General features: G+C 29.8%; 1 protein-coding gene across 8 annotated transcripts in view; it reads left to right on the top strand.

The window, feature by feature from the left end:
* LOC141531577 (rap guanine nucleotide exchange factor 6) overlaps positions 1-23,581 on the top strand; it is a 102,771-nt gene extending 79,190 nt beyond the window's left edge. For 3 of the 8 annotated variants that reach the window (XM_074249471.1, XM_074249479.1, XM_074249472.1), the window contains 9 exons: positions 8,268-8,363; positions 13,455-13,667; positions 14,545-14,897; positions 15,226-15,687; positions 16,026-18,088; positions 18,833-19,147; positions 19,974-20,090; positions 22,160-22,399; positions 23,514-23,581. In XM_074249471.1, coding sequence (XP_074105572.1) covers positions 8,268-8,363; positions 13,455-13,667; positions 14,545-14,897; positions 15,226-15,687; positions 16,026-18,088; positions 18,833-19,147; positions 19,974-20,090; positions 22,160-22,399; positions 23,514-23,545 — 3,891 coding nt within the window. In that variant the 3' untranslated portion in view covers positions 23,546-23,581. Of the gene's footprint in view, positions 1-4,241; positions 4,528-8,267; positions 8,364-11,392; positions 11,553-13,454; positions 13,668-14,544; positions 14,898-15,225; positions 15,688-16,025; positions 18,089-18,832; positions 19,148-19,973; positions 20,091-22,159; positions 22,400-23,513 lie in introns of those variants that run through there. The other 5 variants (XM_074249474.1, XM_074249478.1, XM_074249473.1 and 2 more) reach the window with 5 other exon arrangements.
* The last annotated feature ends 4,224 nt before the right edge of the window (positions 23,582-27,805 follow it).

The raw sequence follows: 27,805 nt of genomic DNA, 5'->3' as shown, positions 1-27,805 counted from the left end.
ATGTTTTATTAACACTTAAAATTTTAAACTTTGTTCTATTCATTGAGTTTTTAATTCGCTTGTGGTACGAATGGAAAAATAAAGCGGTGAATTTTTTAATTAAAGCTCTGCTATGCGGTAGGAAATGAAAATGAATTTAAAAGTACAAAATTTGAGTATGTACACATAATATATTACGCTTGTTCTTCAAATAATAACTGTTTACAATGATTTTATATTTAATATTTTAGTGCAAGTGTACTTTATATTTACAAAGCTTACTCCGTTTAGTTGTGACACACGCGTGGGCTGTCAGTGAGAGCGCGCTCTCGATACACTTGAATAAAATCTGCTGTTTGTGGATTCTACATAAATATACTCTGCTCTCTCGTCTATAATATTGGACGGTTTCTATATTTATATTTATATATGTCTATCACCTATATGAATTCAGGCTCGTGATACGCGGGTGTGTAATGAATTGAGAGTATGTGTGCGATAATAGTAGAGGAGTTTCGCACGGTTGATCGTCTACACACGATACATGTAATTTGTGTTGGTGTGTATCTCGCTAACTTACATTTACGTTCAAGTTGGACTTTCCATTCATGCCTACGGCCACACGCGGTGTACTACCATTTGTATTTGATTTTTGTTTTGCTCTATATCCACGGCAATAAAAATCTACTTTTACGTCTACTTAAATTTATTCTCCGTTTTTATTTAAAAGTTTTGTGAATATCGTTTTAAAAAAATGGGTACACTTAATTTTGACTGGCGGAATTTAAATTTATATTTTCTGCCTGCAATTATTAATTAAAAGTTACTCATAAAATTTTCATTTTGATAAATAAATATCATATATTTTTTTTTTATTTTAAAATTCGATAAAAAAAATTGATAAATTTTTTACGGCCAAAAATAAATTAAATTTTTTTTATAATAATAATTTACAAAACTTTCACTTGAATTTTTTTAAAGTCACCTCAATTTTATTATTTTATAATTGAAGCTTTTGGTGACTTTCAAATATTTTTACAACATTTACATTCAAATAAAGACAAGCATATTATTAAAAAATTTTTTTATTAAATTTTGAATCATATTTTATAAAAAAAAAATTGAAAAAAATTTTTTCCAACATTGAAATTTTCTCCCGGTAATTTTGAAATTTTAAAATCAACGCCATTGAAGCGGACGGTGACTATATACATCACAAACTCATTATCTTTATCTACAAGTTCGACAAACACATGAATGAAATAAAAAATGAAAAATGCGTTGGCAGGAAGAGTAAAAAAAGTAAACTGTGAACTAGCGTTCAGGCACACATCCGTGAAGGAGATAGTGACGTGCATTATCTTCCACCACGGAGAGGAAGTGAAGAGCGTATGTCTCTCTGTTCTCAGTTCTCTACTCAGTTCTTAACCCAACTCGCGGACTGCCACACTCGTATCAAGTAACCGCGACTTTGACTCAATATTAACTTGTTCTTTAAACTCAATATAGTTATAAGTCGTCTCTATTTAGTCTCATAGTGTAAATAATTACATCATAACTCATGATCTAAATTTAACTACAGTTAAAAAAAAAAGTTACCATTAAATTTCAAGTTAAAACTCCAAAATTTTCATAATTAAATTTTTTCTTTTTACACAATTATAATTATTATAAATATTAATGTTAACAAGCATACAATCCACATGTGTATAAAATCTGTGTGTCACATGTGATGTGAAATGATGTCGGAAAACCTTGAAGCTTTTATCTAATTTCCTCGTAAAATTTTCTCAAAAGTAAAATTGAATTTTACTCCGACCTTCTGGTGTTCTGTTCTGTTGAGCTTAGAGTTGTGTCTTCATTATGTTTTTCTCAAGTGCAAGATAAAAAGTAAAAAAATAAAATACATGTGTGTGAAATCTAAAGACGAGGGTCTAGTCATAGTTATATGTTGAATAGAATATAGTCCTGGGCTGCCTAGCTGTGGTTCAACACCCAGACACGTCTGACTACCTGCCATACCCTCGTTTGCACTCCTCAACCATATTATGCCATAGCGTATACCCCTAACGATCCCGACGTACCCTCATTTCCTGGAAAATAAGTAAAAGATCCTAATATCCTATTCTGTGACTGCTCAAACTTCACTGGCGTTAAATAATAACATTATACATCGTAATATGCTATTATCTACTTTATATTATATTGTGTTATGTTTTATTATGTTATGTGCTGTTATTCGTATTTTGCCAGTCATACATACCAATTATCATTGGACAGTTAACAAAATGGTCTTTAAATGCAATCCTAAAAAGTGTATAATGGAAATTGAAATTGAATTTTGAAGCAGCGACTTCGAATTTATTATGATTTAATTTTAGAATAAATTTTAATTAGCTTGGTGCTGTATTACGTGTACTAACTCGTATGGCGTTCAAGTTTATTCACTCCTCAACGCGGGTGGTACCCAAAATAAACTCAAGCCGGAATGGAATATTTATGTATATTCTTTTATTTTATTTTCTTTTTGTGTTTTGAGTTTGGTGGATAGTCTTCCATGTTCTGTGAACTCGAACAACGGATAGCGAGATAAATTTTTAGCAGCTTGCGGTTGCGAAAATCTCGCCTGTTGTCACGTCGCGATCCCTCGTCGCATTCCACATTCACCCCAGAGTAGACTTACTTTAAAATTTAAATACTGTCTGCTGGTATATTATATATTAATATTATCATAATAATAACAATAATTATTATTATAATAATAAATATTTATACTTGCATATTTTACAAAAAAAAAACATTGATTTTTAGTACTGATTTAAGTCATAATAAAATTACCTCAATTTTACAATATTAATCTCTCGTTATCTTTACGTCATACTTGGAAAAAAAATATGTATAACGTTTTAACGTCAAGTCCCTCCATGTTTGAAATTTACAATTAATCATGATAAGTTAGATAAATTTATTTAAGCCAATGTCAAATTAGTTTATGTCAAGAAAATAATTATGTACTTTTGATTTAAATTGTCTCAGTTTTATTAAGAAAAACTGTTAAAATTATATTGATATTTATTAATTTTAAAGTATGAATGCAATTTGATTTGGATTAATCTAATTATGAAATTATACTTTTCTAACAATTATTATAAAATTATCCTAATATAAAAACTTGTATTTGTTCTAATAACAGAAAGTGTCCAATAGACTCATTAATATTAATATTAACCTAATTTCAAATTTTGAACAAACTTTCCCTTTCTTTAAAGTGAAACTAAAAAAAGACATTAGTTACTACTCTCAAAGTTTTGTTTTTTAAAATAAACCAAAATTGCATCTATAAAGCTTCAGTTAACGAACTTAATTCCATAATTTGAAGATTTCTTTTTTACTACCTCAACTTGCAATCCAACTAAGACCAAGATGTCTCCGATACGATCAAGTATACTTAAACTCGGTAATCTGCCACGGCGTCTCGTTTCAATTGAGGTCTTGCAACACGTATGTGTTTAGCTGTCCATGTCACGTGATTACTTGCTCACTACCCATACACAAACCCAAACCAAAACCCATTCTATTACCCACACAGTCATACATTTTTTAAGTGAAGTACCACTCATACAGACAATACCTCGTTCTACTACTACGCGTATGCTCATTTATCCATGCTCGTACAGCAGTACGAGTGTAAGTAGTGATATGACGAGTGTGTAGACTGTAAAGATAATTCTACACACACACAAAAGACATAATACTTGTTTGGTATCTGCTTCCCTCGCATTCCCACATACTCACACGTTTACTCACTCATACTATCGCCACTCATACGTATAGTACTTATACACTTACTCACTACCTCCTCTACATCAATTCATTGTGAAATTTCGTATCGTCGAAAGTCCGTTGGGGATAATGCACGTTGTAGGATTATACCGTTAACATACAATGCTTTATATTTATTTATATTCTTACTAGCGATGTCTTTTTCGAATTACATACTCGTATTTTGTTTTTATTTAACGTGATTGATTGGCTAATTTAAAAATTTTGGAGTTCGCGCTAAAATTAATTTTAATTAAAAAAATAAAATTTTTTTTTAATTTCCAGTGATTAACATGTGAAAGCATAGTAACGATTAGAGGATTTAATTATTTAATTAAACTAAAATGGATTAATTTATAATAATTCAAAAATACACAAGTGAAGTGATAATAAAAAATTTATAAGCGATAAGAGAGAGCGAGTGAGCTCTCTTGATGAACTTTCGCCCGATGGAGGACACGCAGGATAGTTTCAAATGATGTTTGAAGTATTTTTTATTGACTGGAATGGAAGTGCCGAGTCGATGATAATTCAATAGAAATAGAAAGTGATAATAGAGGCAAGTGATAAGGGAAATAATTGGTGAAGAAATATAAAATGCTGAAACACGTGGGACGTCCTACCGCGCGGCCACGGTTTATCGTCTTGAGGAAGAAACGAGGACGCTCCGGGTCGAGAAGTTGGCCTGGCACCCCTTATACTCTCTCCATCGCTTCTGCGTCCGAGGTACGAATATTATACGGAGGGAATGGGAACATTATATGATGTATAGCATAGTGGGTTTACTTGTACTTGGTAAATTATACACACTGAATACTGAGAGAAAATTTCCGCATTGCATTTGAATACTCTTCATTATGAATTCTTGCATAATAAACCCCTTTGTCAAAATTACTCCCCGGTTTCCAATATCACCGTCATTTTCTTCTGATCCCGGTAATGAGACTCTAAATTCTCTATCATTTGCATTCAAAAGTTTTTTCAAGTAAACAAAATTACCATTATTATTTTGCTTTTTTGTTTTTACGAGAATAATTCTTGTGTTTTATGGATACAGAGGGGAAATTATTTTTTATTAATTTATATTTTAGTAGTTATTGAATTTTTTCGTTGGAAAATTTATGTGTAAAGTTTGAAAAAATTATTAAATGTTATATTACGTAAGAATTTATAAATTTATAAATTAAATATTTCATTTAATTGGTTTTGTAAGTGGATAATCAATGACACAGTAAAAAAATAACCTTGACAAGTAAAAAATATTTGTAAGAATGAAAATATTTATAATGAACTTCTTTAATTTGTATAAATTATAATTATTTTAATTTTTTAAATTAAGCAAATAACACTGACTTTTTTAACGAGTGAGAAATTTAACAGATAGCTGATATTTTTTTTTTTTTTTTTTTTTTTTTTTATTTTAGCACTGAATAAATATTAATTTAATTTAATAGCAGTATAAAAAATTTCCGAGTGGATTTTTCCATAAAATTTTTATTGTAATAATCTAAATAGTTTATGAATTTTAAAAAAGTTTTCAAGAGTCTGATACTAATTTGATTTTATTATTATTCTTAATCAAATAAAACTATCATCTGGTTTATTTATTTTACAAACTATAAAGGCTTAAAAATAAGTCATAAGATTTCATTACCATCGAATCTTTTTATTTTTATTGAGTCTCCTCGAGCATCACTATTTTCTTTCCTACAATGCGTGATTACCTGACAAAGCGCAAATGAATGCCAAGATAAAGGCTGCACTTTTCAAGTCGAATCTTCTATATTATTATATTTTTATATATAGTACAATATAATAGGGAAAGAAAGAACATCGTTAGGGAGTTTAAAGTCGCAGTCGGATACGCCAAGTGAAATAAAGACATGAACCCGCGGGCGTGTTCTTTTGTCAATACATATATACACAACGTCTGACGACACATTGTGGCGACAATGCTTTCACCTGGGGTCAGGAGACGAGAGAGGAGGTACATCGTACATACAAATACTTGCATATGTATGAATTATTTACCTTAAAAAAAAAAAAAAAATAATAAAAATAACAAGGCTATAAATAAATCCAGCAGATACTTAATAAAGTCCGTCGACTTTATTCGACAATATTTTTACATACTTACATTTGCGCTAAATTATTTATCGTAAAAACAATCTGGGATCGAATGAACTTATTTTTCTATTCTCCGTCGATTATAAATTATTTTATTATTTATATTGTACACTGATAAAAAAATTAACTTGACTGAAGAGACAAAATCTTTATAAAAATTTATAAATTCAGGTGGACTTAGCAAAAAAAAAAAAAAATATAAAAATTACAGTTTTAAAATACAATTTTGACAATCTTAAAAAAAATTTTATTTTTAAATTGTAAAAATCAGTACATTAGAATTTTATCTTATAAAAATATTAATTAATACTGTATTTCTTACAATTTTTAACGATTTTGTCATTTTTTAATTTTTTTGCTACGCTTAGAGAAAATAATACTTAAAGAAAAATTCCTTAACACAAGAAAATCTATTCTTAGTAATTACTCAATTCAAATAAAGCTGTTTACTTTTTTATCTAACACAATACATTCAAATATTTCATAATTAAGGCAAATATTGATATTTTTTTGTCATAAATTAATAAATCATTTCACAAAATCCTTTTCTGGACAATAAATTTTTTTTTGCAGCTTAAAGGCTTCTAATTATAAAATTTAAGCTCCAAACTCTAAAAATTTAACTGTTTTTTCCGTGTATATTAATAAACGAACAAATAATACCCAACCGAGCATTATTTTTAATTACGCGGGTCTACATACTCCAGAGTATTGTTGTATAACAATAACGGTAGCGTTTGAATCGCGATAATTTGCCCGGTACCTGGCATAGTATGCCCACGAATAATATATAAGAGAGTTATACATTTAGCTGTCTCCTATCCAGAGTCCAGAGGGAGTTGAGTTAGTCTGGTTTGGCTGGCAGTAAAAAAGTGAGCCACCTGCAGCGTAAACGGTGGTATTCCTATCCGGCGTACGCGTGAACAGACGTTGTAAATTGCGAGGGAAAAATAGATGACCAACCCTTCGTTTCTTCGACCTCCTGAGTATTAATATACACATATATACACTCTGACATACTTCGTTTGGCTGAAATGGATACAGTACGGGGTAAATTTATTAGAGCGGGTGCGGTTTCAACGCTTCACCTCAAATCGACCTACAAAGCTCGTTTATCAAAACGCGGAACCAAAAGGGTGAAACCGTCGAATAATCACTCGAGTATTCCCATTCTCTTAATTTGCCTTTCGATTTTCGACAGTCGAGAGAAAATTACTGCCGATTATATCGGTACTTATATCGAAAAAAAAATTTTTTTGAACCAAGAAAATTGTAAGAAAAAAAAATTTAACTTCATTCAAGAAATTTTCAATCTTCCTTAAGATTTTCTTGATTTAAAAAAATTTATGCTTGACTCAAGACTTTCTTTCTTTCTGTGTTTTCCATAAAATTTGTCAAATTGACTTTTTTCGAAAAATAAAATCATAATAATATTATGTAAGTCATATTAAAATTTTAAAAAATTAATATTAAAATTTAAAACATTTAATTAATGTTAAAAATGAATCGTTTTTACAATTTGCTGTAGAATTTTTTAAATATGGAAATACCTAAATACCTTGGAGGGAAATTTTATTGATTTTAAGACCTAATGATCCCGCGAAAAAAATTTAACTGACAAAACATTGAAAGAAATGTAACAGCGCTGTGAAAAACATTTATTACATTTATGAAGTACATTTCGAATGACGAGTATCTACAGGAAGTCCGGCCTACGAGTTCCGGTCCGACATACATTCGTCTCTCCCTCATTTTATTATTTAAAATATAAATAATTCTGTTATAACTTAAATAGTCTTCAAGTAAGATTAGATTTTTACTTATACTTAAAAATGTAACGATAAATAAATTTATTATTGTTAAATTTTAGATTGTATCAGGAATTAACGAAATTTAAAAGTATAACGAGCAAAAATAGAAACATGGATGCTTCTAGGATTTTATTTAGAGTAAGCCGGTGAATAATATAAAGGCTTAGAGGCTTCTGGAGCTGTATCGGTTTGCCTTGAAAGTCTAAGTCGAGTGATAGAAAATATCAGAGATCAGTCGTGAGGATCATCTGCTTTTATGTTTCATTCTCTCTATACTATCTATGTTCTATGTACTCAACTCTTTTGCAACTCACTAATCGGCTTACTCGCTCCACTCGCGGTCGACAGAAACTCTTCTCTGTTGCTGATACACTGTACAGAATCAAGTGCATACATATGTATGTCTAAACTTTAAAGTTTGTAGTTGCCGATCTGAGTATCCAATTCAAAGCGAATCCGAAATTTAAAAAATAAAAGTTTTTTTAATGAATCTGTTTACTAATCGATTTTTCTTGTTTATTGTTGCAGATTGATTATCCGGAAGTCCAGGGAAGGATGCATCGACCTCCGCATCCTCATCCCATCGCCGACCATCGGCAGGTTAATTTGGTCTTCGATGATACGGTAATTATTATTTTTTTTTTATTATTAAAGCAATTTATAAAAATTGTCGAATTTTCTTTAAGTAAAAAAAAACTTTGACAATTTAATATTTAAAATTAAAAATTATAATTTTAATATTTTATTTTAAATATTTCTTGGAAATAATATATACTTAGAGCTAGAGGATAAATATTATCGATTCTAGAAAATACATTGAGGAAAATTAATATGATCTATGATAGTAAAATTACAATAGAAATTCTAAATTTTTTGCCAAGTAAATAAATAAATAATTAAAAAAATAAATTTTCAATTTTTATTAAATTGAATATTATATTTATTTTTCAATGAAACTTTTATTCGAATCGCTTCGCCATGTCATTCAAAATAAAAATAATAATTATTCTTTTTCTGCAATCAATAGAAAATGAATCTATTTAGATTTTATTATCATCCGAACAGTACTGGATAGAATTGAGGGATCAGTACTATATACTATTATACATTCTATTTATTTCACATCGCTTTTGATAAAACCGCCAGCGATTGGATTTACGGTCAACAATTGACCATTCAATAATAATTTTCCAATTCAATATCCCATTCAGTTTTCATCTCACTTCTCGTTTCAAAACTTTATTTATTATTATTATTATTATTATTATTATTATTATTATTATTATTATTATTATTATTATCATCATCATCATATTGTATTTTTTTTTCATTTGTCCAGCGGTTGATTTCCATTTTCCAATTCATTGTTACAAATATAAATATAAACACCGCGTAGAACTGTGAAGTAGAGTATGTAAAATAAAAAAAAAGCATAATAGAAAAAAGTGCATACAATGATATTTAAACTGGAACGAAGATCGAGATTAATTATTTTTAGCTCAAGTTCAATTTCTACCTCCCGAAAGTCTACAAAGGTCCATTTGTCAAAATCCATTAGTGACAGCGCCTAAATAAATAAAACAAGTCTTGCTCCTTATTCTCATCACTGCACATGTAACTCTACATGCGGTTAAATAAACATTTTGTTTAGTTCAGTTATTATATATGTAGCATTTTACATAGTTGCCGTACTCTACGTCCTCCGTAGTTTTACTCGGATGGTGGAATGGGCGAGTGATTTGGAAAGCATGCGTTCAGCTGGAGCTGGGAAAAGTGAGAGAGTACAAAGACCCAGTGTACAATAAACAACTAAACAGTATAACGGATCGCATTGGTGTGTAAATCATGATGTCGATGATAGTTTTTTTTTTTTTTTTTTTTTGCCTCCACATCTACCTCAACCTCAACAATCTCTACTTATACTCATTTTTCCATCTCACTCTACTTTTTTCACTTTTCCAAACATAAAGCACCAATATCTTTTCCATCTTTTTCCGTCCTTCATCTCGTTGCGATTTATATATTTTCTTGTACTTGGACACATTCCAAAACAATTTTCCAACCCTCATAAATCATAACACTTCAAACATATTTACCTCCAATAACTTTTTTAAAAAATATCGGTCTTTGAATAATCTTTTATCTTCCAACAAATCCTAAAACAAAAATGATTATTATATTTTCTTTTGAAAAATAAACTAGGTCTAGAAAATTGTTTTTAAAAAATTGCAGGTATAATTTTTTACAGCTTTTGAAGATGAAATTTTTTAATTAAATTTTTTTTGCTCTAATTTATTTATCAAAATCATCAGATTATAATTACTTATCATGTTATGTCTTGTTAAATGCCAAAAAACTGTCATACTCATCAGTAAAAATTTTCTAACTTCAAAAAATTAATTTCCACAAAAAATTCAACCAAAAAAATTTTTTCTTCTCATAAATAAAAAAAAATTTCTTCTTTAAAAAAAAATATCTTTACAATTTTTTTTCAAGCTTCAAAAAATAAATTTTCGCTTCAATTTAGACAAAAAATTCCTAAAATAAAATTTTCTAACAAGATAAAATATGTTATTGTTTATATAATGTCAAAAGACTGTCATAATTATCAATAAAAATTTTCCAATTTTAAAAAATTAATTTTCACAAAAAATTAAATCAAAAAAAAATTTTTTTCTTCTCATCAATAAAAAGAAATTTCTTCTTAAAAAAAAAAGTATCTTCATAATTTTTTTTAAGCTTTAAAAAATTCATAAAATAAAATATATATAACCAGAAAATTTTTTAATAAGATAAAAAAGCAACTTTTTTGGTACAAAAAAAAAAAAAAAAAAAAAAATTTTTTTTGAAAGAGAAGCTACAGGTGGAGCCCCATAAAAATCTTTCTCCGTAGTCGATACGTTCCTGGTATTCCCAGTTCTAACATCGGTCACATGACTCATGTTATTCGCTCAATGATTGGCCGAGACATCGTGGCAGTTCTGCGACGGCGCATTGTCACTATTGTCATTTTGTTCAGTTACTCACTACAGATCTCGAATATACTATTAACTTGGTTTTCGTTGGCCGCTGGTTATTATATTAGTTGCGCTGGTGTTTGTTGTGTGTACGGATCCGAGGTACCACACTCTATAGTCAGGAGTGCGTATGCTCAATGCTGTGACTGTGAACAGACGGAATATTTAATAAGAAGGGGAACAACAAGACAACTCAAGACTCAGACCAAGACATTTTGTTTATATTATTTTCATCCAATTGATAACTATCATCAATACTTACCGAGTACCAGTTCCAGCATGTGTTCAACACTCCAATTAATTTTTACGTGTCATAAATATTCTTCCGCAATTTAATAATAAACACTGTAAATATTACAATTATTATTATTAAAATTTCCACGGATATGCTGCACAAATGGCTACTGAGTAGAGATACTATACAATGAAAGCTACTGCCGGTTGATACTCCACCAATCTATTTTTTAATTCCAATTCTAACTTGGTGTCCTACTCATAATTCTAGTGTAATTGCAATTACTAAATTACTACACGTATGTAAGTGAATTAGAGCGACAAGTTTTTGTTTTGTGATCGTGATGTGCGTAAAAAATTTTTCATTTTTGTTTATTTATTTATTAATTATAAATTATTGAATTAACTTTGCAGATAATTGAAAAAAAAAAAAAAAAAAAAAAATTAAATTAATTGGTGACCTACAGACTTAATATGTCGGCAATTAAAAATAAATTTAGATGATATTTAATTGAAATATTGTGCAGTGACAACAGCGATGGATGCCTTTGGCATGTACCAAGTGAGTTATGCATCAATATAGATGAAAATGAAGTTAGCCGACATTTCAAAATTTTTTATTGATAAAATATCAAGTAAAAAGATAAAAAAAAAATGTCACGTGTTAAATTGTAAGTGAAATTTTTTAGAAATATTTTTTTAGTTGTAATTTAATTAAAAAAACAAAATCAAAAATTTTTAGACGTCTGCTAACTTCAGTGTCATCAATACAGACTGATTCTGATTAAATTAATACACAATATATTTTATCTATAATTTATATCAACATTTAAAGAGATATATTTATGTTGATATTAAAATAATGTATGTTTTAGATTGTGAATGTAAGAATGAAGTATGTGGATTATAGATGTGAAGCGCGGAAATCTCGTGCTAGCTCAAAATGGCCTTGGTGAGGCACGCTCCTTTCACGGTGTACCGTGTACACCTAAAAGTCCATTGCATTAAACATTTCCCTGAGATAGTGTAGGTAGGGGGACACTACCGTATCTATTTTTATTTTTATTTATCTTATCTAGATATCGGTTTACCTGATTCGACAATTCGCTTCAATGACTGTCACTTGGGTGCTGAATTAAATACTGAACTCAATTCTCATTCTCATCAAGTTTAATGTAAACTATATTAAATTCCAGATTCACGATTCAGTTTGCATTTTATGGTGAAAATAGAAAAAACAATTGAGCGATTTCGCATTCTTAAACTCGAGCTGTTTTGTTTTGCTGATGGAGCACCCATGTGGGTGTGTTGCATCTATCAATTGTCAATTGTCATCCAGTGTACATATTATATACACTCTTTTCATCATGATGTCATGATGCCCAGCGTCCTAACCTTACCGTCAATACGACAATCACGCCCATTCTTGGTATTTTGCTCCTCGCCTCGATCGGTACTGTCGTTTTGTTCTCTGATATATATATATTGTTGTTTATAAATATAAATATTAAAATTTATACGGACTGGAAAGGTCACGTGGACTCAGGGTCATCGAAACGTCAACACCAAGTTGTTTTGGGTTTTAAATAACAATTTTTTATTTTTACTACGAAAAAAAAAAAATTATGGATTTATTTAAATATTTATTGCAATTTTTTTTTTTTGTGTCAAAAATTTTTATGTTAAATATTTAATAATTTTTTGTATTGATTTAATAAAAAAAATGTTAAATTTACAAATAAAAGTGTTGAATATTTAACACAAAAATTTTTTACTGTGTAATTGTTCTGAATAACCTGAAACCAATTGTACTTGAAATTTACTGGTTTTACTCACAGTAGTGCTTTATGATTTATGATTCATAATAAATAATAATACTAGAATTAACAGTTAGCACAAACCTTTTGTTTTCTTTTAAACAGATAAATTATTATTGAAAGGAAAAATATTATTAAATTTGTATAACCAGTTTTTTTAAAAATAAAAAGTCAATTTATGTAATGAAAAATAATTATTTTCCACTCAAGATTAAAGATGAGAATGTTTAAAAAAAAATTGACTTTGACCGACTGGCCAATGATATCTATTAAAACAAAATAACCAATAATAATATTGATAATTGGGTTTGATACAATCACCAATTTATAGTTTTTAATTTAAAGCTTGTAAACTTTTATTAAAAAGGTTTATGTAATCCTCATAATATAATATAAAGAAGATTAAGCCGATGCGTGTGTGCGCAAGTGAAATAAATTGCGCGTGTGTATGTAGATTGATATGACCGATGATTAATATACCCACAAAGCAATTGTTGAAATGCATTGTCTTTATTGAGTGACTAAAAGTCTCGGTATGATTTATGATTATGGTGCAACTACAGTTCTGGTGGTTTCTATTTATTATTAAACTGTCTTGTCTCAATATAAGCTCACATTGCAAGCTAATAATTTGTTCTTGATTTCAGTTTGCACCGGGGCTGACGAGCCGGCCGGAGCTGTACCAAAAGTCGAACAGGAGTAGTCATTCAAGCGACACCAGCTCGGCGTACAGCGGGTCAGACACAATGACGTCGGTCCAGGGATCTTTGGACGCGGACAACGACGAGGTCGACTTCTCTGGCCTCGTCGAGTCGATAGTAGACAGCGATGAGGAGGAAGATCTTGCTGAGAGCATGGACGTACGTAATTGGTCACTTATCTTGTATTAAATCTAGCCAGTAATCATATTAAATAATTCTGTAGATGAAATAACTCCGAGTACAGAGCACATAGTCTGCAGTATATAATTAAATCTTCAATTTTATTTTATTTATCATTTTTTTCGACTTAAACTACCATTCAGAGGGTCGTAAAAGCAATAAATTATACAAGTCAATTGCCAATACCAACATATTTAATTTATCTATCTAAATAGCAATGTTTAAGTATTATTTTAAAATATTATAAAAATTTTAGTCTTGGTAATTGACAGATAATTCTTTGTAGCTACAAACTTTAATTTTATGGTACATTAAATCAGTTTTTGTCTTTAGGATATTTAATATTTTATGTTTATTTAATTTTTATACTACGTTTCGACACTTTCGCAGCTTCCTCAGGTATTACAACAGACAGTAATAATAATTACAATTCAATTATATATAAAAATATTAAAAATTAGTAATAATTTAATTAACAGATCAAATTAAACTAATTTAAATACACTAATAAAAATTACCTCAATTATAAATATCAACTGTTAAATTTATCTATAAAATTGTCAACTATTAAATTAATAAAATAAATTTATCTCATTTTTAATTATTGTGAGGTGATACTAAAAACAGAAGAAATTATAAGTGTATTTAAATTGAAATAATTATTAGTGTCTGTTGTAGTACCTGAGAAAGAAAAAGCGAAAGCGGCGAAAAGTAGTATGAAAATAAAATATTAAATATTCTGAAAACAAGAACCGATTTTATGTACTATATAAATCATGAATAAAAACTTGAATAACTTTAATTTTATTCTAATAACAATGATTGAAAGTTGGAATAACGATTTTATAAATTTCAGAGCCTGACTGTTCGCGATACCGTGCGTGAATGCCTGGAAAAAGATCCAGCAGAGCGAACCGAGGAAGATATCGAGATCCTGCTAGAGTTCACGCAACATTTAAAGGCATTCACGAATATGACCTTGGCCGTGAGACGTGCACTGTGTGCGGTAATGGTATTCGCAGTGGTGGAGAGCGCCGGGATGATCGTACTGACTGATGGCGAGGAATTAGATAGTTGGAGTGTGCTGATAAATGGTGCTGTTGAAATAGAACATAGTAATGGCGATGTGGAGCAATTACATCTTGGTGATAGTTTTGGAATTTTGCCAACAATGGAGCGATTGCTACACCGAGGAGTTATGCGAACAAAGTAAGTAAACAAATCATCTGTCTGATGAGACGTCAACGGTATACTTTATAGCAATTACTAGTCGTGATCACGTTTAATTGTCATTGCAATTGCTGTGCAGTGGGTAGGATTTAAATAAATGCTTATTATCCTTCTTCTCTCTCTTTTTTTCTCTTTATATGTTTCTGTCTTGCGTGTATATAGATTATAAATTATAAATTACATTGTGTACTTGCTAAACAGTTGCTGTTGACATTTAAGAGATACATTATACGTATTACATATTAAATATTTATTAGTCGGGATTGTTTTGGAAAATTTTCATTTATTTGTTTTGTTCTTGCTTTAGGTGCAATGACTGCCAATTTGTTTGTGTGACACAAGCTGACTATTTTCGCATCCAGCATCAGGGGGAAGAAAACACGAGGCGACATGAAGAGAACGGTCGAGTGATTTTGGTTACCGAGCTGAGAGGCGCCTTGGACGGTGGAACAAGACGCGGTCACGTTGTGATTCGTGGGACACCTGAGCGGCTGATGCTACAACTTATTGAAGAAAACAGTATTACAGACCCGACGTATGTCGAGGATTTCCTGCTGACCCACCGAACGTTCATTGACAGCCCGCTGCTGGTTGCCGATCAATTGCTCGAATGGTTTGCCCAGCCACAGGTCAAAGATCGCGTTGCACGTGTCGTTTTGCTGTGGGTCAATAATCATTTCACGGACTTTGAAACAGACCCGGCGATGATGGAATTTTTAGAAGCATTCGAGGCTGGCCTTGAGCGCGAAAAAATGCAGGGTCAACAGAGGTAAATTTTTATCTTTAGTGGCAATTTATTTATTTATTTATTTTTTTTATTTTATCAATTGTATATTTTTTTTTTTTTAATGAAAAATTATCCAGACACTTGTTGATTAAGGGGGTATTCTGGTCTAGAATCATGAATTTGAGAACATTTTTAGAGAATCAATATTTTTCCGATCGATTTTTTTTATATATTTCTTAATATTTCAAAAATACAAAAAAGAAAAAACAAAAAATTAAAAAAATTATCAGCTAATGAAGTGATTTTTTCAAATTTATAGATCAGAATACCTCCTTAAGACAAAACATTATTCATTAATTGTAATTTATTTTATTTTTCAGATTATTAAACATTGCATGTGCTGCAAAAGCGCGAACGCGCAACATAACTCTAGCGAGGCCAAACCGAGACGAGGTGCTGAATTTCAGTATACTTGGAGGATACGAACGTGGGTTCGGAATCTTCATATCCAAAGTTGACAAGAACTCCAAGGCCGAAGACGTAGGACTGAAGCGCGGAGACCAAATTTTAGAAGTTAATGGCCAGCGCTTCGAGCACGTGAGTCACGCGAGAGCCCTAGAAATTCTGCGTGGTTCAACGCATCTCAGTATTACAGTTAAATCTAATCTCCTGGCATTCAAAGAAATGCTGCAAATGCCCGACAACTCGCCGCGACCACGTGGACGAGTAAACAAACCCGAAATCCCGCGAATACCAAGTGACCCGCGCTCCAGGCTGTCGACTCACGTGGACCCGTTGACGCCTGGAGGGCAGCTCAACCCCATGGTCGGCGGAGTGCCCTTGCTGATTCCCGACAACAACGGCTCGCCTTGCAAGGACTCCAAGAAAGAACACAAGGGGTTCATGACACTGGGACCAAAAAGGCGATTTCAAAAAGCGCTAATGAAGATGAACATATTGCCAAAGAACATTATCAACGATGGTATGCATGCTGATGATTCGCTGGCACCTCCTCACACGCCCCCGGGAACGGGACTCCAGAATTCCTCGAACCTTTATCATTCCCGCAGTAATCCCGATTTAACCTCGATATACTGCTACGATGATTTGAGAGCGCCAGATTATCCCGAGCACGTACTGAAAGTCTACAAAGCTGATCAGACTTGCAAATATCTTCTAGTACATCAAGTAACGACAGCTCATGAAGTTGTTATGCTTGCGTTGCAAGAGTTTGGGTTGGGAACAGAGAGCAGCTCGAATTATTCCCTGGCAGAAGTAAGTGTCGCCGAAGGCGGAATGATTAAGCAGCGAAGACTGCCAGATCAGCTGCAAAATTTGGCCGAGAGGATAGGCTTAAGCTCACGCTACTACCTTAAGACAAACGGCGTTTCTGAGACGTTGGTAGCCGACGAACAGGCACCTGAGTTGATACGTGAGTCCCAAGTACATTTTTTACAACTAAACGCCGTAGAAGTTGCAATCCAGCTGACACTCCAGGACTTTAGTATTTTCCGGCAAATAGAGTCTACGGAGTACGTGGATGATTTGTTTGAGCTGAAGAGTCGCTATGGGATACCGATGCTCAGCCAATTCGCGGAACTAGTCAACAGAGAGATGTTTTGGGTTGTCACGGAGGTTTGCTCTGAACACAATCTCGTCAGACGTAGTAAAATAATAAAACAGTTTATTAAAATTGCCCGCCAGTGCAAAGAGTGTAAAAATTTCAATTCAATGTTTGCGATTATTTCTGGTCTGGGTCATGGAGCTGTCTCACGTCTAAGAGCCTCTTGGGAGAAATTACCCAGCAAGTATCAAAGGTTGTTCAGTGACCTGCAAGAACTGATGGACCCCAGCAGGAATATGAGCAAGTATCGCCAGCTAGTGGCTTCTGAACAGACGCAACCGCCAATAATTCCCTTCTATCCGGTGGTGAAGAAAGACTTGACGTTCATTCATCTGGGAAATGATTCTAGAGTCGAGAATTTAGTTAACTTTGAAAAACTGAGAATGATTGCCAAGGAGGTGAGGGCACTTACAAATATGTGCTCGTCGCCGTATGATTTGCTGACGATGTTAGAGCGCGGTGGTCAGCCTCCTAGTTCTGCGATGGTCGCGCTTAATCAAATGACGACTGGGAACCAGGGTGGTCAAACTGCGACGGTTAAAAGGAGGAAAAAGTCAGCTGCCGCGCCGAATCCCAAAAAAATGTTCGAGGAAGCTCAGATGGTTAGACGGGTCAAGGCCTACTTGGCGAATATGAAGGTTATCACGGATGAGGAACGTTTACACGCGTTGTCAGTCGATTGTGAGCCACATGCGGGTGCGGTTGCTGTTGCTGCGGCTGTTCCTCTATCAGGAAGTCGGGGCAGAAGGCATCCTTCACCCACGCTTTCTACTACTAGTAGTGCCAGTAGTACCAGTGAGGGCAGAAAAAGCATACAAGGTATTTCATTGATAAAAATTAGTTTATAATAATAATAATAATAATAATTTTTTTTTTGGTTCATTCTATTGATAGTAATTACGTGCCTGTTATATAATAAATTCATTGGATTATTTAAAAAATTAATGAATATTTTATATTGTTGAAAAATTTTTCAAACTAGTAAATTAAATTGGCAAAATTATTAAATTTAAGGAATTTTAAAAGATAAAATGCTTTATCTCTAGATACATAATTAAGAAATTACCTTGTATCTTGTAAACTTTTGACATTTTTAAAGATATAAGTTCATCCCGATGTTATACTCATCAAGACCTTTCATTTGAGTACCCACATCCATTTTTCATATATTTATATATATTTGATATATGTATATATGAAAAATATATCAAAATGCATGTTGGTACTCAAATGAAAGCTTTTGATGAGTGTAACATCGGGATGAGCTTATATATTTATAAATGTCAATAGTTAAGAAAGTACAGTGCAATTAAACAAAAGTTATTATTTAATAAAGCAAAATTTTATTTATTTATAATTCACAAGTCATGGCAGTCACATAGTGCTAGTATAGCATTAATTTATTATTACTACCAATTATGATCTATAAATTCTGTTAGTAATAAAAAGTAATTAACTTTTCCAATTACCACCAATATAATTGATCAATTAATTATTTTTGAATAATGAATGCCAATAAAATTTATATCTCCAACTAAAAACTAATTGAATAATACATTCCAGGAACAAAATTCGGAGCAGCATCACCCCAAGCAGTACGAAAAATGCTAGCTCTATCAGACCCCCACAAGACCCGACCATACCAACCAAAGCACTGTCCCGCGCTGCCAGTTCCAGGTCTAGCTTTGCATTCGAGCGGATTGGAACCAAGTCCTGGAGCACCTAGAAGAGTAGGCTCTGGCAGCCGAATGCCGATGCATGAAAGGTCGCACAGCGATACACCTTCTGGTTTACCGCCTCCAGTGGATCTTAGCGCCGAAAGCAGTAGTGTCACTAGTCTCAGTAATCTCCAGCCTTTAAGAAAGACACTGACTAGTGGTAAGTCGTGACTTATTGTCAACTTAAATACTTATCGTTTTCTTCTAGTCGCGATTACACGATCAACACAGTACAAATACAATAACAGTAACAAATAAAATAAATTATAATTAGCTTAATATAAATTTAACAAACTAGGGAACGGCTTACACTTTTGTCTTGAACCATGGTGCACTTTCGTTGCTCGTTCATACACGGATCGGATCGTACGTTATATTAAAAATTTATTTATTTATTTTTTTGACTATTTTAATTGTTATGCACGTTGCACAATTGTTACGCAATATATTTATTTAAATATTCATTTTTTATTATTATTTAAAACATTAATAATATTCATTCATATTAAATGTTTCATGTCATACATTTATGAGCATCTACTAGCATCTTGATTAAATTTATAAATAAAAAAAATCTATTTTTGCAATCAAATAATATCAAAATGATCAGTACAGATAAATAAACAGGTCTGATCATAATAATAATAATATATATATAATAATGGAATTAAACATTATGAGATAACGATCCGAATGTTGTCACCATGGGACATACATGTAGAGCTTTTATATTGTCATCAGGGCTGTTAGTTAACTGTTTTGTTGATGTAATACGCAATAATAATGATAATATTAAGTAACAAATATTACGTTATTAATATTGTTATTATTAGTGATATTATGCAATAATAACAAATAAGTATAAATAAATAAATATAAGTAATAGCCTAGATTAGATTAGATTAAAGTATTAAGGATTAAAAGGAGGTGTATTGGTTGGGCTGAAATAGTGTTGTGATAGAAGTATGTTGCCGACGTCTGTGTAGGTTCGGTGACGAGTAGTGACAGTGGTCACAGTACACAGTTGGATAGCCACAGCGGGAGCAGCGTCGAAGCTGGTGGGAGTCCTCCACCGCCCCAGAGACGGCATTCATCCATGCAAGGTATGTAACTCCGAGTACACCCACCACAGATACTATTAATATTTTATTATTATTATTATTATTATTATTATTATTAAACATTAATTATTATTTTTTGCATTTATCAACGGGTTTGATTTTTTCGGAATTTTTTATCAATCGAGTATTTTATAAATTTTTATTAATAAATATCGTATGTCCCATGGCAGATACATTTTATTTTCTGCCATCGCGTTATACATTTAATCATTAAATTATTATTATATAATTATAAAGCTTTATTCTTGTTCATCTGTCATTCTATTGCTTCTATGGTATTTGGTGTCTAATTGTCGAGGATTGCTTAAGCGCTTTGTCAAGCTAAGACTTGGGGTTTATATTTTTTATCTTTTACTTACTGTTTTAAATTGTATTACTCTTTTATTGGCTAGTTACTAAAAAATTGGATTAAAAATTTATTATTTAATTGCAATAAATATTCAATTTATTATAATAAGTATTTAGGCTGCATTCAAAAATGCTCTTCTTTAGATACGTAATTAAGAAATGACCTTGTATCTTGTGAACTATTGACATTTTTGAAGATATAAGTTCATCCCGATGTTATACTCATCGAGACCTTTTATTTGAGTACCCACATCAATTTTTCATATATTTATATATATTATATATATGTATATATGAAAAATATATCAAAATGCATGTGGGTACTCAAATGAAAGCTCTTGATGAGTGTAACATCGGGATGAGCTTAAATTTAAAAAAAATGTCAATAGTTAAAAAAATACAGCGCAATTTAACAAAATTCATTATTCAACAAAGCAAAATTTTATTTCTTTATAGTTCACTGTAAAAAAATTTTTTTTCTTCTAATTGGCCAATAGACGAGCAATTATATTTAATAATTATCATTATACATATTTTTTTTAATTTAAATCTGAATTTTTGCCGGTAATGGTTTTATTTCTAAATTTTAAAAATAAAAAAAACAGAGGGGTCATTTTTATCTTAATAAAATCTCTGACGATAAACTATCGACAAAGAAAAAGAAACAAACAGAAAGTAGAGTAGTTGGGTTATTAAAAATTGTGGTGCAGGATCGGTAAGAGGTGGATTGCCTCCATTCCCCCACGCAGTAGCAGTGCTACCTCCGCTTCCAATCAACCATACGCATAATCATCAGAATCAACAACAACATCATCATCATCATCTACATCATCACCATCATCACCATCATCACCAACAATCCCAATCATCACCACCACCACCACCGCCACCGCCACCCTCTCGAGGTGAGTCGACAAAGGACCGGCATGTCTCCTTTTTATTTGGTCATGGCATCCACTTACATTCATGCTGTCATTAACCACCGGACTACTACTATACTCCTTGTCCTTAAAATATACTTCACTACCTCTGTCTTTTTTTTTTCTTTATAATTATAATTATAAATAATAAATATACATGTACATGTTACATTTGTAAGGCATAATCGCTTGGCTGAAGAGCTAGTTTGAGCACGCTAACAACCATGTAAATTGTCAATGTCATTATATTTATGAGTTTTTGCTACTTGACTGGTTGGCTTAAAAATACTGAGTACTTTTTCGTGGGTTGTCTTGTCTTTATTTTATTAACAACTGTTGCTGTTGCTGGTGGTGTTGCCGCTGTTTCCAGGTGTGTATGTTGTTATTTGTGACTGCTGTTATTTTTACTACAATTTTACTTATCATCATTATTATTATTATTACTATTTTTTTTTTCAAATTTTCTTTCTTCATCTTTCTTCTACTGGTGCTTTCCAGGATTTTTTCTCAGAAAATTTTGTAAATAAACAAACTGGAATTTTTTTTTGGAAAACCGATATTGCAGTCGTTAATCAGAGTTCATTTGCTAGTGTGGTTTTTAAATTAATGGCCTTAAAATGTTTAGTAACCAGGGATCGGCGATAATTTGCTTGATTATTTTGAAGAATTAAAACTTCAATTTTTCAAAATCTTCAAGTTAAAAAAAAAAAAAATCCGATAGGGTGATAAATAATAATAAAAATCTGTAAATGAAGAACGAGACCCAGAGTGAAGGGCTTTCAGGTTGTACGGGAGCTGGGTTTGGATTCGGAACAGGAGTGATGCATCATAGCGCAGGGACAACCTCTTTTATGAACAATAACTCCTCGATAATCCAGCGACCTGGAGTGCTCCCAGGCGGTGCTCCTGGGCAGTGTCGACAGCTTCCAGCGTACAAAGTCGCCGCTCAGATGGCAAGATTGCACAGGCTGGGCAGAGCCCACAGCCACGAAGGAGTCACTTATCGCACCAATCACGAAGATGGTACTGCAGTAACGCCTAATACACAATTTTAAATTATTACATTAAATTATTCTTCATGTCTTTGGATTATACTCACTGGCATTCCTCATGTCCATATTTTTATATTATATATTATAAATAACACTCATAAATTTTTATAAGTATTGTTGTTCAATACTGTTATATTTTTTATATTAACATTATTTTCGCCGGTAAAATTATCACAAACTAAAACTATTGTATCGTAGAAATTTTATATTTATAAATTTTTATATTTTATATTATATATTATATTATATCATAGTCTAGAACAAAAATCCGTTAGGTGATGGCCATCAAAGTGTAAACTATCTTTATTTTTGCTAGTTTCTTTGTTCACTTACATTTAATTGCAACTTTGTTCTTTATATTTATTATATTCCACGGGATAATAATATTTTACGTCATATCTTGTATTATATTTCTTATTTTATTTTATTTTATTCTTCTTTCTCTACTTTAGTCTGGTCTTCTTTTTATTATTAATTTATTAACTTTATCATTTACTATTTTAATTTATATTTTTATTTATAAAATATATTTATTTATAAAAAAAAAATTTTATAAAATAATAATAATGTAAACGTATATTGTGCATACTTAATAATTAACATCACTCTCATGACTACGCATTTATAATCACTCTGATAATCAGATGCACCAAATGCTTGCCAATATCTATTTAAACATCACAGTCAGCATATTTGCAGTCACTTGATAGATTATTATTATAGTTGCCTGCTTTGTATTGTATATTGTAAAAAAAACAAAAAAAAACCGAGATTTTATCGTGATAACATATTACAAAATAATTACTAATTTTACATTTTTATTTGTACATAGTACTTTTAATTTTATTTTACATAATTTTTATTTTAGTAACTGTTATTGCTTGTACTTAGTCTGCCTGCATTCGTTGTCATTTTTTTTTATCACACTAAAATTAATTATAATTAAAATTTTTTTAACTGCATCATTTTTAATTTAAAAATTTTGCACTGGTAAAAAAATTTAAATCAATTCTAAAAATTTTTTTTCAGTGTAAGTAAAAAAAAAAAAAATAACAATAAATAATTGGGATTACAATTTGTTTTAGATGACGACGAAGCTCAAGTGTCAGCAGTGTAAATAAAGAGCCAATATGAAGAAAAAAAAAAAAACAAAGTCAGCAATCAATAGAAGATAAAAAAGACCAGAAAAATTCACCAATTCCTGACCGTCCTCTGTTTGTTTGTTTATATTAATTTTTTATATTGTATTAATTATTTTCTACTATTTATTTTTTGTACTTTACTAGTGGTGTGAGTCAGACTAGCGAGCGGATAGGACATATCTAAGACAAATAATTGTGAATAGATAAAAACAAAAGAAAAAAAGTATATATTTAAAGAAAAAAAAAAATAATGCGAATAAATAAATAACAACCGCATGTTATTTAGTGCTTCCTTGTACTCCGGACCATACACGCATTGATCTATAATATTTCCTGTCACGTACCCGACAATGATAACTGATAAAAAAAAATACATATATATATATATACATAAAATAAAAAAAAATATATATATACATGTATGATTAATTTTGATTAATTAAAGTGTATGAATCACGGGTGTAAAGATTGAGGATGAGGAAAGCCTATGATAAAAGAAAAAAGTATATCATTTAAAATATACTATGCTGATCGCTTTTACTCTAGTACTGAATAATAATAATAAATATATTTACTATAAATTATGAAGACGAACAAAAAGTTTGGTAAATTTTATTTTACTCAAATTTAATTATGATTATTTAATTATATCTAATCATTCAAATGAAATAAAGTTTTATTTGAGTGACTAGAAATATATTACAAATCAGTTATATATAAATATATATAAATGTGTAATAAATTGAATCCAAAGATGTTAAATATCCTTTTTAAAATGCCGAATAATTATTTACCGGCACCTGTATTATATTTATTTATAAGTTAGTTTGTAAAAGGAATTTAAAGTATAATTATAGTTTGTAAGTTTGTGTAAATAGCTTAGAATAGAGTTAAGCTGACATTAATACTGAATATTATTATTATTAATATTAATATTATATATGTGGAGAATGAAATAATATATAAAAGCCGTAATGGCTTTTTTTTTATTTCAAAAACGAAAGATTAATTGATAATTAAGAGGTTAAATTTGCAGTTTAAAAAATAAAAATCTTCAGTTCAAAATTATAATTAATTATTAATGATTGATGGAAGTAAAAAGTTAAGTGTTAAATTATGAGTTATGATGCAAAATTAATAATTTTGGTTATTATGTATACCATTGTTTAAATTTAACGGACCTAATTATCGTCCGTTTAAGGAGTGATTACGTCGTTAACGGTGTCCATAAATGGTCTCTGTTTTGTTTGTTCTACCTAGTTTTTGACTGAGTGTTTAAAAGTTATTTTTAGAAAGTCAAGAGAAGTTGTAATAATTATTAATTGGCAATGTTCAGGATATTTGTATGCTAATACTATAAATTTTAAATTTATTTTCATCGTAATATTTATTGTAGGCGTTTTAATTAACTGGAGGATCATATTCTATGAATAATTGTGAATTTGAATATTTATATGCAAATTTTATTTTATTTATTGTATTTGCATATTTGGACACGTTTCGTGGTATATTTTTTTTTTGTGATAATTGCATGTCCTAATTAATAGAGTTCAAATATAATATTTTGTTATCAATTAATTATAATTGTTGTATTATTTATCATGAAAATTAAGTTAGCCGACATCTAAATTTAAAAAAAATTTTTTTTATTAATTAAATTATTAGAAAAAAATTAATTGAAAAAATTCCACAAGTAAAAAATTTAAAAAACTACACGTGCAATTTTTTAAAAATATTTTTTTATTAATTTAATTAATAAAAAGAAAAAAATAAAAATTTTTCGCTGTCGGCTAATTTTAGTTTCATTTATTTATCATAATTATTATGGACTGTTGTATTAAAAATTATGCTATTGGAGTAATTATTGCATCTAAAAATTCAATTAAAATAAATTAAATTATTTAACTTTGACAAAAATTTTTGACACACTAAATAAAGCATTAAAATAAAAAATTAAACACTCAGTTACTCAACTAGACACTTAAATTAAATAAAATGATTTTTTTATTTCAATTTCTTAATTGATCATTAATAAAAGTAAGAATAAAAAAAATATATAAATGCTCATTAAACAGCGCACTTTGAATGTCATTAATAAAAATAATAAAAGTATGACATTAAAGGACACTGTTCGACTAGTCGATACGCCTATATATACATCCTGGAATATTAAATATCTACATATTGAATTAAAAATTTTTAAAATATATATCTCTGTACATATCTCTAAAAATATTCATCTTCATTGCAAAATAAATAATTAAAAATACTAAATTTCTCTCAGTATAAAAGGTAATTGATTAATATATACATTAAACTATTTAATTGTACAGATGTAATTTAAATTTTATTATCGATACTACTCTCTAAATGGTAATGATAATATTAATTACTGTTATTATCATTGAACTGTCAATGTAATAATAATAATAATTATTATTATTATAAATTACAGCGATTAATCGCTTTTATTTTATTCCAAATGCATTTACAGGTACTGATTATTGAAATTAAATAAAATAAAATCGCATGTGTTGACGTACAAAATATTATTTGGTAATTTAAAAAAATAAATTTTAAAATTTCATTTCACTGTTTAATATCCATTTAAAAAACAATATAATTTTTTACTTGCTCGCTATAATTATAAAAATATAAATAAATTTTTTTAATTTATTTACAAAATGTCAGCCACTATCTCCTTTATAAATAAATAAATATATATATTTAAAAATATGAATACGTGTCGATAAATAAAATAATAATCCGTAGAATGCAAATTAATCTTGACTAAAGGATATATTTATATAAATATAGACAGTTTATATCATTATAATTATTATTATTAATATTATTCTTCCACACGTTTTTATTAATTAATATTATTTAATTTATATAAATACCTGTTGGTTTTATTTATAACAAAATGCGATTAGATGACAGTAACTATCAGAAAGATATTTAAATGAACACAAGATCTTTTGTATTTAATTTGTTTAATAAAACTCAAATCATAGTACAACAGATATTTGTTTATTTTTTATTTGCCTATCATTGAATTAATTTTAAGAAAGAATTTTGTGGGGAAATTTGGATCAAGTCCGCAACAACTGTAAAGAGCTTTTACAGTTTTGAAGATCAATAATTTCTGGATGGTAAAGTAATGAAAAGACGTTATTGCTACTCAAAGAATTCATTGGCTCGAAAACTGGGTTTGTGGCATACATAAAGGCTGAATAGCGCAAAACTCAATTGTTATTCCCGTTTTTTAAAGCATAAAAATTATTTATAGAAAAATAAAATAGAATAAATTATGTAAATTTTATAATTCATTCTTTTATATTCCCGTCATATTTTTAAATTTATTACTCTTTTATTTGAAACGTAACACTTGAAATTATTCAGTTATTCAGGTTTATTTTAATAATATTGTTGTCTGGTATTTGAACAATATTTTAATTGGTAATTATATTTCTGCCAAGTGCAAACTTTGCATTAATTTTTTTTAATTTATCTCAACAATTAGTTTTATTATGTCATAATTTTTTTAAATATTTATAGCAATTAAATTATTATAAAAAAAATTAAATTAAAAAGTTTCACATGTAAAAATTAATAAAATTTACTGTGTAAATTTTTAGAAGCATTTTTTTTATTGTAATTGATTTATTGGAAAAATTTTTAAAATTAACAGTTGAATGCTAACTTCAGTATTATTGATTTTTATATTTGTCATATTTTTATCACATTATAAAATCATAAATTATTGGACAAATTAGAAAATAATTAATTAATTTATTTCATATTTAATATAATTATAATAATAAAATTAATTATTATTATTATTATCAAATAAAATTTTATAAAAACAAATTTAATAATATTAATTCAAATTTCTAACGGCCAATTCTGTTATACTCGGCATGCGCGCGCAGCAAGCTTCACAACATGGCGACTGCGCGGAACAAAAGTACGTTACGCGAATTTTCTCCACTAGTTTTATCAAGTTTTTTAGTAAATATCGAGTAGATTAATCAAAATAAACACACAAAAGTGTTCTTTTCATGACGATAAACGCGTAGACTAATAAATTTCAGTTATTCCGCCGTTAACAATTACTTAAATATGAATTCGAATATTCGGGCATCCGTGAGCCGGTTTTTAGCACCGTCATGTATACCTATATATACCGCGCAATTTTCGATCGGTCTTTGTTATATTTTAAAAGTATTGAT

Source organism: Cotesia typhae, unplaced genomic scaffold (assembly GCF_013202065.1).
Source record: "Cotesia typhae breed Kobodo isofemale line unplaced genomic scaffold, CoteBio_Ctyphae contig_5, whole genome shotgun sequence".
NCBI classification, from domain to species: Eukaryota; Metazoa; Arthropoda; class Insecta; order Hymenoptera; family Braconidae; genus Cotesia; species Cotesia typhae.
This window is presented reverse-complemented; position numbering and strand designations above follow the sequence as displayed.